The sequence below is a fragment of the Aplysia californica genome, unplaced genomic scaffold, assembly GCF_000002075.1.
Source record: "Aplysia californica isolate F4 #8 unplaced genomic scaffold, AplCal3.0 scaffold00006, whole genome shotgun sequence".
NCBI lineage: Eukaryota > Metazoa > Mollusca > Gastropoda > Aplysiida > Aplysiidae > Aplysia > Aplysia californica.
This window is the reverse complement of record NW_004797276.1, coordinates 2,001,759-2,015,995: the sequence shown is the minus strand read 5'-3', so window position 1 is coordinate 2,015,995 and position 14,237 is coordinate 2,001,759. Positions and strand designations below refer to the sequence as shown.

At 35.4% G+C, this 14,237-nt stretch overlaps 1 protein-coding gene across 1 annotated transcript in view; it reads right to left on the bottom strand.

Annotated features, from left to right (window-relative positions):
- Positions 1-14,237, bottom strand: part of LOC101857157 (galactocerebrosidase) — a 30,537-nt gene that overhangs the window by 6,117 nt on the left and 10,183 nt on the right. The window contains exons 10-17 of the mRNA XM_005089448.1: positions 12,623-12,660; positions 11,337-11,461; positions 10,557-10,696; positions 8,500-8,589; positions 8,024-8,113; positions 6,669-6,810; positions 4,831-5,002; positions 519-682 (exon numbers count right to left, since the gene is read on the bottom strand). Coding sequence (XP_005089505.1) covers positions 519-682; positions 4,831-5,002; positions 6,669-6,810; positions 8,024-8,113; positions 8,500-8,589; positions 10,557-10,696; positions 11,337-11,461; positions 12,623-12,660 — 961 coding nt within the window. The remainder of the gene's footprint in view (positions 1-518; positions 683-4,830; positions 5,003-6,668; positions 6,811-8,023; positions 8,114-8,499; positions 8,590-10,556; positions 10,697-11,336; positions 11,462-12,622; positions 12,661-14,237) is intronic.

Genomic DNA, 14,237 nt, shown 5'->3' with positions numbered 1-14,237 from the left:
AGTACGGTATGTTTTTAATTTTTCATCTAAATCTTGACTAGAATGTTCTGACTACAGTTTTCATGTGTTGATGTTGGTATGACGTGACGGTAAAGAAAGAGAAATGGTGTTTAAAACCAATTCAGACCAATCCCCTTACTTAATTTACTATGAAAACAATACGGTGATTCATCAGTTGAGAGAAATAGACTATAGTTGTATGGCATGAAACTTTCACCGGACGCCTGACCCCAATCTTCACCTGCATCGAGTGATGTGTCTCTACTTCTATTTGTCTCCAAAATGGGCGCGAAATAAATCTTTTATCTTCGCAATACATCTTTTATCTTCGCAATACCCGGCTCAATAGCTTTGCCATATGAATCTGCGTCTTGCAATCAAAGTATTACTTTTAAAAATGTATCATTAATGGCATTCATTGTGTCAAAATATGCAGAAGAAGTAAAAATCTTCCTTTATTACCTGACCTTAAACAATGGTTTCTTCAAAAGAAAAGTATCGATAGTTGTCAATCTTACCCAAGTCATTAGCCACGATGTACCTATCCGGGAAGGCAAACAAGAAGATTCCCTGAGCTGAGAAGGCCTCACAACCTCCCTGGTCCACTCGTGCAGCCACAAAGGCACCCAGTGACCCGTTTATAACAGGCAGTTGGAAGTCTACTGCCACATAGATGTCAGTCCTGGTGATAGGGATAAATCAACTTAAGGAAAAAAATTAATTCAAAATGTACCCATGACAAGAATTGAGATATTTTAGGAGTATATTTCAAATGCATAGAGGAACAATAGAGACCTAGAGTCAAATCTTTTTTGTAGTTCTCCAGATACATATTATTTTCACACATACTCTGACACCATCAAAGTGAGAATACTTTACCATTCCTTTTTCAGAGCCTTTCTTCAAAAGAAAATTGTAACCTTTTGACTCGTATAAGACAGGTGATAAATAAAAACACAGTTGATCTAGTCTAAGGCAATAGCAGATTAAAAAAGTAAGCACAAAACTAAAACAAAAATATATCTTCTTAATCACTTGATTTTCAACAATAAGAATATAATTAAACAATATGTTTGGGGGATTCAAAAAGAGACATTCAAATCTTGTTGTACTGCCCCCCCCCCCCCCCCCCCCCCGTTGTACCGCCAGCCTCGCACACCGTCAGGTTTTGCTAATGTATGAAATGGAACGCTTTTATATAAGCATAATATTTACGCCTTTACACCGCCATCCACCAACTGTCTGAGTTGTACAGTCCTTATTAAACTAAAGTAAATATGTCCCGCTGTACCACCAGCAAATTGACCGCCAGAAGTGCACACTGCACACGTGGCACAACACCAACTGGGTGGCTACTTAATAATCTTTCTCCCATGAGAAAGGCAAAGAGATAGAGAGAGAGGACTCATGACTCTGAATACATGTTCATGTACATATGTATCATCGACAAAAATACACTTTTCAAACTCAGATCGCACAACAGAATCATGTTTCTTGATGTTGGGCTGTTGGGGCTATACAACAGGGGAACCCCATTGAACCGCAAGCCTGCTGTTTCACCAACTTTTTGCTTGTCCCAAGGGTGGCGATATAACAAGGTCTGACTGTACTTTAAAATTATTTTTTTCTATCAGTTGTTTATTGTAAGAAAATCCACTGCAAGTGCTGGTCTGTGAAAATTTGACATATTAGAAAAATAATTCAAATTATTCTAAACAGCAGGTAAAATTGAAGAAAGGGAAAATAATAAAACAAAAGATTAAATATGGCAACTCCAACTATGAAGTAAAATTTACCAGTATTTTATATTAAATATCATTGTTTGAAGTCATACAACAAGCATACAGAATGTGTTCGTGTGTCAAGTGTTTGAATATCAGTCAGCATCAGAGGATACTCTTCTTTAGTTACAGGTCTTTTAGAGCATGATTTCTTAGTACTCCCATTTAACAAAGTGCATGATGGTCTATTGAAATCTGTTTAAACAGTAACCCATTGGGTGCAGACAGAGATTTGAAATTCATTCCTTTCAGAATATTTGACTTGTGTGCAGCAGAAGTGTATCTTTTGACGGAGGCATTGAAGTTTAATTAAAATGTGCACGCTGCACACATTTGATTCTTTTTTTTTAAAAATCTCTCTCTCTTTAAAATAAATGGCTGTGGTTGCATAGGTGTTTCTTGGAAATATACCCCCCCAAAAAACTAGAATAAGTAAAAGGGGAATGCTGATCTGCGACAATGCAAACACTACTCATGTGCTAAACTGTGACGTCACCATTTCTGTTATCTTGAAAATAGAACTTCTAAAAACCCCCATTTTTTTCTACATTTTATTTTACAAAATGGGTGAGACATTTATAAATTACATATCTGTGTGCAGTTTACATCCATTCATAAGAATAATACTTTGTGCAAATCAGTTGTCATTATAGTCTAATTGCATTACTGTAATGCTTCAATATTAGGTAGGGCAGTTTTAAGTATATGTCTCAAAGAGTCTTAGTGCTGTACATGTTCAATCTCATTTCTAACTGAAATAAGGCCCTCCTTGCAATTTGCATTCTATATTCTTACACTGAATACAGTGTGCACATATTGTGAGAAAAGAGAACGAAAGCTGTCAAAATGCTGGAGGACAAAGATTCACATGACAATAATGATTCACCTTTAAACTCTTCATGAGCATAAAACAATTATTGGGTAAAACAGCAATCTAAAAAAAAGGGGGCAGGTCAGGGGCAAAAAAATCAATCACTTAATTACTAACCAATACCAGTGACAAAAATAATGAAATTCACTAGAGCTATTGTCAATTGTGTGTTATTGTGATATCGACAGCATCATTCTAAACAAGATTCTGTAGCAAGCTCCGCTTGTACTTAAGAGCAAAATGAAAAAAAAATTTTAAAAAGGAAAATCTAGAGCGTACAAACAGAAGTCGGAAATTATAGAAATATGCTTTAAAATATAAAATGAAGAAGACAGACAGAAAAATCATACAAAAATGTCAAGAATATACAGGACGAAATGGGGAAACTCTACTCATATGTAAAACCCTAGAAAAGTGTGAGAGAGGGAGTTTAGAAGAAGTTAGGGTCAAAATGACTGTGCCTTGAGAACTAAGTACATTAAAAGCATGAATGCACAAATTCAGTTAAAAGTCAAGTATTTCGGCTCATTTAATTTATTCAAACGAGTTAAATTGATGTTGAATCATATAAACTTCCTTTGTAAGGTACATATGAGAAGCTTCCCTTCATAAATCATACACTAAGAACACATAAAAAATACTGTAAAGAATAGTTATAATAATACTGGCTGATGGAAGACTGCTATGTATGAGAAAAGTTTTAAAAAGTAGTGGATGGTGTGTATGGGAGATAAGCGATCTGCTTTTCTCTTCTGACCAGACCCTCTAAAATGTCAGGTAAAGGATGAGACTAGTTTCATTGATCTACACATATGGTATTGTGCTTTCATAATCTTTAGCAGCCCAATTCTGATAAACCCAGATAATCAGTAATCACTTTACAAGAGTTTTTAAATACAAAATTAGTTTCACATTCTAAAACATTTTCAGGTAAATAAAGGAGTGCAGTACACGTTCGCTCTGACTTAGGTAAGAGAGCTTGTGATTTAGGAACTACTTAACTTGACATTTACAGAAATAATACAGAAAATTTTATCCTTTGAAGAGGGCAGCTGAATGTGAGATTTTATCAGTCAAGGTTGGGACCAGTAGACATAATAAGAGCAATCAGAAGCTAGTACGTAGGACATATAAGCACACTGGCCGGGCCTTGCTAGGTCAAGTCAGGTAAATAAACATTATATCATGTTATTAGGTCCATTTTAAAATGGTTCTACTTGAAGAAAAAAACAAATGGTTCAAAGAATGGTATGTGGGTTAATTAAATGTTGATTCCTGACACAAATGATCAGATATAAGAAGATACAATGGAGTGTCATTTGACCATAAAATCATGCAAAGAAAGCACTTAGATGGCTACGTTCAAAATACCTAGAGACGTATGCATATTCCACATTTTGAAAAAAAAAAAAAAATTCATTTGTCAGTATCAAATAAAGCAGGCTCTAAGAGAAGACAAAGTGAAGGTGAGGTCGATGGAGGAGAACCCTCAAGAGCAATCATCAACCACTCATATCATCTGAGAATACACTATATATTACACCATCTAGCCACAGCAGTAAGTCAAACCATGCAGGCAGTCTATAAACAAACTGTGTCTTAAAGCAAAAGCAAGACAGCAATCTTTGCAAGAAGACAGTCTTCAACGAGTCCTTTGTGGGATTAGCATACATAAATAATCATATCTTCTGAACAAAATATTATAATGAGTCTACGCTCACTTTTCTTTCTTTGCACAGCTTAAAAAGTACATCATCTCAACACAGAATTTCCACTGTCTAAGTATTCATAATCACAACTAGTATCCCACTGTCTCTGAGGCAGAATTAAGCCCCCAAAGGCTTCATCACTATGATATCATTCAAATCCGGATTATCTTCAATCAAACAAAATTTGCTTGGTCAAGTCTTCCATGAGAGTTCAAGAATTAAAAAAAAACCCCACAACCCAAAGACTAAGTTCTAGGTCAGTATCTCTTTCGACAAAACTGATGCAATAAGTCTCAAGCTGATATTGGTAAACCCCCATGAGCAGAAAATTAATCGACAACCTGAAGCTGATTAGAAACATGTTAGCATAAACTGCTGGTAATTTTTTCAAGCCTGGGTCATGGCGCACACAAGCATGCATATGTTGGAAGGTGAACAGAACACTGGCCTGAGCCTGGCAGCATCTTACCAGTCAGTACTGCCAATGACATTGACAGTTTTACTGACTCCCCCGAATTTGCACCAGAAGACTGGCTCCATTATTGTCATTTGTCGGGCAAACGTGTTGTTATTCGTAGAAAGGATTTCATATGCTCCACTTTGTTGGGCAAGATTGAAGGGCTCTTCATACAGTGAGTAGCCTATGATCAATAAGATTGTATTCATGACACTTTGGAATTGCTGAAATTGTATTGTAAACACTGATGGGAAGACAGCCAAGAATATTGTCCCTTATTACATCAACAGGAAAACAGGAAAGGACATGAAAACCTTTTTGATTTTTTCTAAACAAACAACTTTCTAAAAATCAATAAATCAATCCCCATCAGGAGGTAATATTATTCGATATATTTTCTGATGTCTTAGAATCTTAGAACCCCCCCCAATATTATTTTCTAAACAATTTTGACAATATGACTTCTTTCATCAAGAAAAGGATTACTGCTGCAAAACCACCTGTAAATAGATGACCAGTCTCCAGCCAGCTGAGAGACAGTAACCAACTTGTAGAGAGGTCGAACTTGTCCATAGAGTGAACACGAACACAACGGAGTATGAGCACATGCAGTTCAGAAAAGTTCATTTTAAACATATTATAAGCTTACTTCTATTCCAGCAGGAAAAAATCATCATATAGTCCTCCAGTCAAGTTTCACACTTTAGGAGAAAAATAAATTTAACCAGAGCTGAGATTCTTACATAGCAAATTGATTACAGATTCACACTTTCTTCGTGCTTCCATGACAAAAGCAAAGAACCACTTTTTAATTTATTTTAAACATTTTACTGAAAATGCAGCCTACCTGATTAGCTGTATTAGAACAGTCAGAAAGATTAATGCATGCATAAATTATGTATAGAGAACTAGGTTTACTGTAAAACTGTTTTTTTTTTTTACATTTTGCCCATTTTGTTTTTGGTGAACAATTTGAATTTGCGATTTGAGTCGCCCAGAGCCTTGTGTTTCAATCAGTCACACCACTTATCATTTTGCAAATCACTTGAATTCACACATTTCTTGTAAAATTGTAAAATTGTAAAAATTGCAAATTCAAGTCATGCACACAAAATAAAAAAAACAACAACAACAGAACCAGAAAGTACTGGTAGACGGAGGTGTTGAATACTGTAAATCAGTCCTTTTTTCACAAGTACAAAATTTTTGCAAATTTCACAAGTTACATATCTCTTAAGACAATAATATAAAAGGAAGAGAAAAGCCCTTACATTATGAAACACATCAAGCTTGCATATACCCACACATCTGATGACTTTCTTCTACTGCTCCATTGCAACTTTGAAATAATGAAATCATTAGCCAGGTTTCTTGGTTATTAATGCCAACATGTGATGTAACATAAAAACTTCATGTTGGTGAAGTTAGAGACAGGCATAAAAATAGTTTGATAATTTTGATGATCTATAAAATTATGTTTAATTCAAAGAGTGAGTGAGTGAGAGGGTGAGTGAGTGAAAGAGAGAGATAGAGACACGCAGAGAGAGAGAGAGAGAGAGAGAGAGAGAGAGAGACAGACAGACAGACAGACAGACAGACAGACAGACAGACAGACAGATTATTTTCAATCTGTTGTTAATGCTGGCCAAGATCTGAATTTGAATTATTATTATAAGGAAGTGATGGAACCATATACTGCCTGTCAGACAAGTGTTAGTAATTGGATAAAAACAATAGCCACCCACAAGAGCAACCAAACCATAGCTGGGAGCTGAGTAACGCCCCATAAAAAATTCTAACCATTTCTGTGGAAGCAGCGACACAATGAAAAATGAACAAATGATCCTTACTTTCAAAGTCCTCTGTGTAAGGGAGGGGGAAGGGCTGAGAAGGAGGCGGCTCAGGATAAGCACCCTTCTGACCCGTGGTCATTGTCGTGAGCGTGATGACCTCATCCAATCCCAGGCTCAGTTGTGCCTTGCCATTGACAAACTGGGAAGAAATGTGACAGTAAATACAAGGGATCCTTTGTTATGTTGGAGTAGTCTTGTGAACTTTGGATTTAGTAATGAGGCAGGTCAGATAAAGAGTAAAACAAGGTTTCATTGTGGGGTAGAAGGGGGGTGGGGGAGGGTCCAAATGGAGTTCAATATGTCATCTAGTGGGATTATGTTGGATACAGACCACTGTACCTAATTCCTTATCAATTCTAGAAAAAAAATCAGGATATATAGTTTATAGTTTAAAATGGGAGTTGACACGTTAATCTTTATCAAAAGTGAAAGCAATCATGAACAAAATAAAAAGTATACTTAACTAAAGCTTGAAGACAAAATGTCTTGTCAGTTTTTACTACTAATTATTGAAGTAGCATCAACTCCAAAAAGATCATTGAGACTAAAAAGAAAGGGGCACACCACCAGATTTGTAGACTTTGTTTGGTGGCAATGCCCATTCAAAGTTTTTCAGAACTGTCACCAGTTTGACTGTGTCTGACCCGACATACTGACAATAAGCAAGTTGTTTCTTTAGGCTTAAGTAGCACACAGTTCTTGCCATCCACGTGCTGCTCATTAGAAATACTAAAGATAAAAAAAGCATGCACAGGTGGTTACTTTGTCCTAAACAATAAAATGCTATCTAATAGGACTCTTCAAACACTTTCATTTTTATTTCTTCAGAGGAAGGAGCATGATGTAAACAATAAAAGCCTTCTGTTTCTATACTTGGCATTGTGTGGTAATGTATACAGAGTATTGAGGAAATGATGAATGCTCAGTGGTATGATAAAAAAGAGTTATTTTTTACTGAACTTCAGGCTTTTATGATAGATATGTGGGCATTAATCAGTTCCCTCTCCTGACCCGACCCAATCATGTATAGACCTGACCAGTCAGACAAGTGTACAATCTTCACATCAAATTCTGTACCGATGAATCAGCTCATGTAGGCCTAACAACACTCATTATGAAGGTATTGGCAAGCATTCTCAAGTAAACGTACACAAACTGAAGAGAAAAAAAGGAGAAATATGATGAAATTTTGAAACAAGGGAAGAAAATGTTTTCCCAAAAGATGTGGATGAATATGCATGCACTTTGCAGCAATACCCTCTTTTCACTGAAAATAATTCCAACAAATCTACAATGGTTGCTCCATTAAAGTCTTATGTCATTGCATATACCCCAAAGAGCTAAACACTAACTTGAATTTGGTCCCTTTTCTCGAACAAAATATCCTTGGCACCATCAAATCCAAGTTTGGTGTACCAAACATTCATTTTGGTGATGCTGGACTGTGGGGAAAATAAAATTTATTGCATTACTGACAAGAAATGTATCATTGGGATGAATGAAAAAAAGCATTATATGCTACACATGTCTGTACTGCATAATATGGGCTTATCGGGAACTTTTCAAATTTTAGATCTTCTGATGCGCCCTAAATAGAAAACACTGACTATAACTAACGAAAATCATACTACATTAAGGTAAGTTTTTAATAAATCTATAATCATAAAAGCATGCACTTGCTTTTTTCAACATATATCAATAGATAGAAAGGCACCATGTCCTGTTTATTATTCATATACCAAAGAAACATGTAACAATAGTTGGTTGCCCTAAAATACATTTCAAGGTAAGCACAACTTATACTAAGTCTTATGCTAAAAACACTTACGAATTTTCCTGCCAATGAAATATTGACAACTTGGGGCTCAACATTGTAGGCTGGCAATGGTGGTCGAATACACACGGAATGATTATGGCTCTGTCAAAGACAAAAAAAGCAGCAAAGCCTCAGACAGTGCTCTTGACATATATATATATAAAAAGGAGGTATTTTTGCATTGCCAAAATTGCAATTATTATTCATATAATAAACATAATTGTTATTAGTAAATTTATTATTGTCATGGTATTACTATGACTATTATCATTACTATGATTATCACAATTATTATGGTTGTCTTTATGATAACTCATTACCATTAAGGCCTATCAATATTTTTACCTTTGACAATGTTGTTTATGGATTCATTTTTCCAAAAGTTTAAAAAAAAAGTGAAGTGAAGACAATTTTCTCTGAAGAAAAAGCTAAAGACCTAAATAAGTGGAAATAGTTAAACAAAAATACCCAGATTAATCATCACACATGAAAATAGACCTAAAGCAAAGTTAAAGTTTAAAAAAATATTAAAAGATCAGGAGATGAGCAAAAATTAAACAGGAAAAGAAACCCCAATATAATGATAATATCTGTCCTGGAAAATACACTGAACTCTACCTAGCACACACTGTACAAAAGGGGCGATTTATTCAAATGCACGTCTGTGTCATCTATCATCTATAATGTATTGTTTGCCAAACAAAGTTATGTTGTTGTGTAGAGCCTAGTATACAGCAACGTTTGACTCCACAGTCCAGCGTGCAATTCATATTGCAGATCTATGTCAAGACTAGCAGCTTATCATTGTAATATTGATCAGTATAGAGAAAAAAATTGGGCCGCGTTAGTATAGACATCTCTATTGAACTTTCTCTCCCGGACCTCTGGTACTCCCTCCCCCAACCCCTCAGACACATGCACACAAAGTCACATATGTGTGGCCGCCACTCTGACCCCAACATGCACTAAGGCATCATGTGTGAATGCTAATAATGCATGTTTTTGGTATGAAAGTAGGCTGCTGGTTGGTCTCATGCTTGGGGGGGGGGGGGGGGGGGGGGGGGAAACGAGATTGCAGGGTTCCTTTTAAGTTTCTTCAAGTGACTTAAAAATTTGATTCCAATTTTTTTTTTAAATTGATCAAGGCCAAAAGATAATAGCATTTTCCTTATCAGCGCATCACACGAGGAACGAAATTTTGATGCTGAATTGCAAAGTTATGGTTTATTTTAATTGTACTTTCCTACATTACGCATTGTATTGTGTCACTTGCGACACTCTTCCTCACTGTAGATCTATCCATTGCCAGAAATCTACAAAAGCGTTTAATCTAGACGTAGACTTAGCTCATAGAGACTTATATATGTGAAATAGTGTAAGCCTATTACAGTGGAACTCAGATTTAATGAAGTCGTCGGGCCTGGCCTTCAGTTTCATTGATTCTGAGCATTCGTTATAGCTAATATAAGGTTTTTGCGTAGAGGCACTGAGCAAGTAATGTATTCGTCATTATCAATCAAAAGTAGTTTGGTTTCAAATTAGAGGCATTTTCGTTTCTTTGATAGGGCCTACTGAAGAAATGCTGGAAAATTCCCGGAAAATACACTGAACTCTACCAAGCACACACTGTACAAAAGGGGGGATTTGTTCAAATGCACATCTGTGTCATCTACATATTGTTTGCCAAACAAAGTTATGTTGTTGTGCAGAGCCTAGTATACACTCCCCCCCCCCTCCCCTCACCTAGCAAAATAACTAACAGGCTGGTGAGTGCCCTTAGGGCTTTTATTCAGTGAGAACGCACGCTCAAGGCTAAGTGACAGATCAAACGCAGATAATTCATTACTTCATCTGGTGACCGGTAAACAATTTCCTTTGACGTCTGGCAGTCGGTACTACATGTATTTAACAGAGGACATGAAAACCTTGTTGTACTGCCAGCCCTGCTGTACCACCAACTTCATGCTCATCCCAATGTAGGCAGTTTAATGAGGTTTGACTAACATAAGCACTCTTGAGCTTAACACAGAAAACTGAACTTCATAATTCACACGAGCTAGGTTATTTACCATAGTTTCAATGACAATGGTAAGTTCTGTTCCTGTCGGATTGACAAGACCCACATAAGAACCTCCCTTTGGCAGTTTCCCAACTCCGTACCCATGCTTGAGATAGTTCCAGCCAACAAAAGCAAACTGTGTTGTATGTGCTGCATAAAAAAAAAACACACACAAAAAAAACGATCACTTCTGAAGAATAAAATGCAAACTGAAAACAAACACTTTGAGGTAAATTGAACATTTTAGAATAATAATATGATATTTATTAAAAAAAGTAGTGGTTCCTCACTAAATGAAAATAAAGGTACACATATTTTTCATCATAGAATGATTGACTATTCATTGTACCAAACAAAACAAGCTTGTCCAAAAATGCAAAAGCAAAATCCATAAAAATACCAAAGAGTATATGTCAAGAAAATAAAAATACTTTTTGGAAGCATAATAAACAGGAGACTACAAGAGAATCTAGTCATTTTAGAGTTGGAATGAAAGTCCAATTTGAAAAAAAAGAATACATTGAATAAATTATTGGCATTTACATCCATTTCAAGGTAGATTACCTTCCCAAAGATTCTTTATCATTGATCTGAAGAAAAGGAAAGAGGCTGCCAATGCAGGTGACAAAAAAAATTAAAGCTTCATAAGAAGTTATACTAGATCTATATTATGCAAAATGAAAGGTCACAATAAAAATTTGTTTCTGTATTTATATCAACATTGCTCTTGAATTCAACAAAAAAATCTTATAGACCAAACAGATAGGCCTACTGTCCAATGGTTTCTCACCTGAAACCCAGATGGGTGTCTCTACGACATAGTTGCCTGACCATGGTTCAACAGCTGTCATCAAACCATTACCATAGTACGGCAAGTTGTCATAGTAGCTGGCTATCAGGTTCCACGAAATGGTGCTGTCCACAGATACAAAACTTTATGAAATAGCTTTGTGTGTTCTGTTGTTGGATGTGTCAAATCACAAGATACACAAACCAAGCCAAAAGAAAGAGTATGACAAATCAAGATAGAGACATGACCGTCATAAGAAACAGAACAAAATTACAATTTTCAGTTGCTTCCAGTAAACTTAATTATCATTTCTTGACAAAGAAACTCATTGAAGTTTGCTTTTACCTTAAAGGAGCATTTCAGCTCAACTCATTTGCTGGGGTTTAGATCTAGATAAGAATTTGATAGGGTTTCTTCCCTAAACAAAATTTTAATCAAGGGTGTTAGGCCTACACAGAAACAAAAACAATATTTAGATTAAATATCGATGTTAAGAAATCATAAAGAAACAAGGAATTTTTTCTCAATAAAAAAGCAGAACATTATCAGTTGAATCTCTTCTTTGCAAAAAAAAGTTTCAAGATATTACAAATCCCAACTTATGGGATTATCTACAATCAGAAAGAAAATCCACAGCAAAATTGAGGAGAAAAGCTAAAAAAAAAGCTAAAAATAACAGTACCCATTTACCTACACCTACCACTTATATTCTTTAGTTAGGCCCTAATATACCTCCCGGCATGAAGTGAGCTACACACTGCGCCACTGACATCATGGAGGCGATATAACACAGATACGTAGTTATAGACACTTGACAAATGTGTAGCTAATAATGAAGAAACCAAAAATTAACTCTTCATTGAGTAGAGCTATGTACTTGCATTTATTGCATCCATGATTTCACTGCCATGGTAAGAAGCTCTGAGCACCTAAGGGAAAAAACTGTGTGATGCAGTGTCCTGCTCCATTTTAAGAGATATAATCCCCATAAGTGGTATACGTTTTGAGTATTTATGTCACAAAGGTGGTAAAGGTCTGTATCCATCGTGTAAAATCATTTAAAGGTGGGGAGGGAGCATCTTTTTCTTCCAGAAGAGAATGAAAGAGAAAAATAAGGAAGATTACTTTCAGCTTTTTTTCAAAACCCTTCAATTTCTGTATGAAGTTCTATCGATAACAAGAACAACAATAACAGCAAAGAAAACTGGATCAGTAACAGAAGTGAAGTTATTATGTCCATTTAACCAGCACTGAAGCAATTATATGTGGAATAAAAAACTACTTACGCTGTCATCAAGCCATTGACGTAATTCTGATTAAGAATCTGAGGAACAAAAATTATGGTGTTATTAAAGAAAATCAGGAAATCAACTAAATACATAACACTAACAGAATGCAGTTAGAGGTTAGTAGTAAATGATGAGGGCAGGAGGAAATTTATTATAACAAAGAGAGTAAGAGAGTAAACATGACAAAGATGACATGTCTGCACAAGGTATAAGAGGAAAGGCACAGACATAAATAGATTTGTAAGACCATCGTAAATACAAAAGTTTCATCATAGATTTTTCTGCATGTTGTGATCCCATACAGCTGATTAAAAAATATATATATATATACGTGTTTCGTACTTCCTTTTGAAAAAACTGTTTCTTTCTCTGACTTCTATAATTTCAAATAAATAAAACCATAACGATGACTTTAGGAATTTCAAAATCACAATATTATTTTCATGCAGTTGAAAGGGCATAGTGAAAAGCCAAACGTTTTACTGTGTTTATTAATTTTGCTGGTCCTTGAGGCGGGTGACACTTATCAAGGATGTTTTATGTAAAAGAAAAGGCCACTGATTTTGAAAGTGTATGGTGTAAAAGAGTAGGCCCTAAAGAAATAAATATCAGGATGAAGAGGTATAGAAAAAGTACATCTACTCCACAAGGCTTGTTTCCTTGACAGCTAGGAGCAGGTTTTTGCTATTCCATCAAATAAAAAAAAATTCTCAATGTTGCTTGATCAATAACAATTTCTCAAGGTTGTGAACATATCTCAAAGACATCTATTACAAATACCAAGACTTGGTTCATATCTTCTAGAGGTACTTAAGCCTGCAAGGTAAGAATCATATCAGTATTCTTTATCTTTTTTTTGTGTCTGGTCACTAACAAACAGACTCAGAAATGTGAAACTTTTTGTAACAAATCTCTGCTTAAATATGTAAAAAATATGATTGGGAAAGAGCTTGTTTAGTATATTATTTCTCACTCCAGAATATGCAGTGTAATATGAAAGCCACTTTAAAATGTAATCATTTAATATGAAGGAGCATAACTGATAAATAAAAGAATGCAGTTTGAAAACTGCAGCTACTGGGAATGTAAGGACACAGGTTCAAAGTCACGTTCTGTTATCTTTCACTTGTAAGGAGAAACTGGTGGTTACTGTGACTATTTGTACTTATGACTCAACTACAATGACAGGAACATCCTCAACTGAGCTGAAGAACAAGAAGTAGTAACACATTTCACTTAGATAAATACATGAATAGCTGTTTATCAAGAAAGGGAAGAAAATAAATTGCAATTGCATAGAAAGGTTATCAAGAAACAAATCTGCCCCACCCCCTTTCAATGACTGTGCATACAAACAAACTTGACTTTCAAGTTTCAAAAGAAAAAGACTAAACAACTTTGTCTTCACAAGGTAAGAAGTAAAAGGCAATTACAAGACAGAAATCATAGCTATATGACAAATCCTTGACTTTAACCAAAAATTATTCTGTTTAAACTATAGAGACAAAAATCAAGAGTGAAAAATATAAGAGACCGCCACAGTTTGGTTACAAACATGAGGTGACTTAAAAATGAGAAAGGATGTCTGATATAATCTGTTTGCCACTCTTAT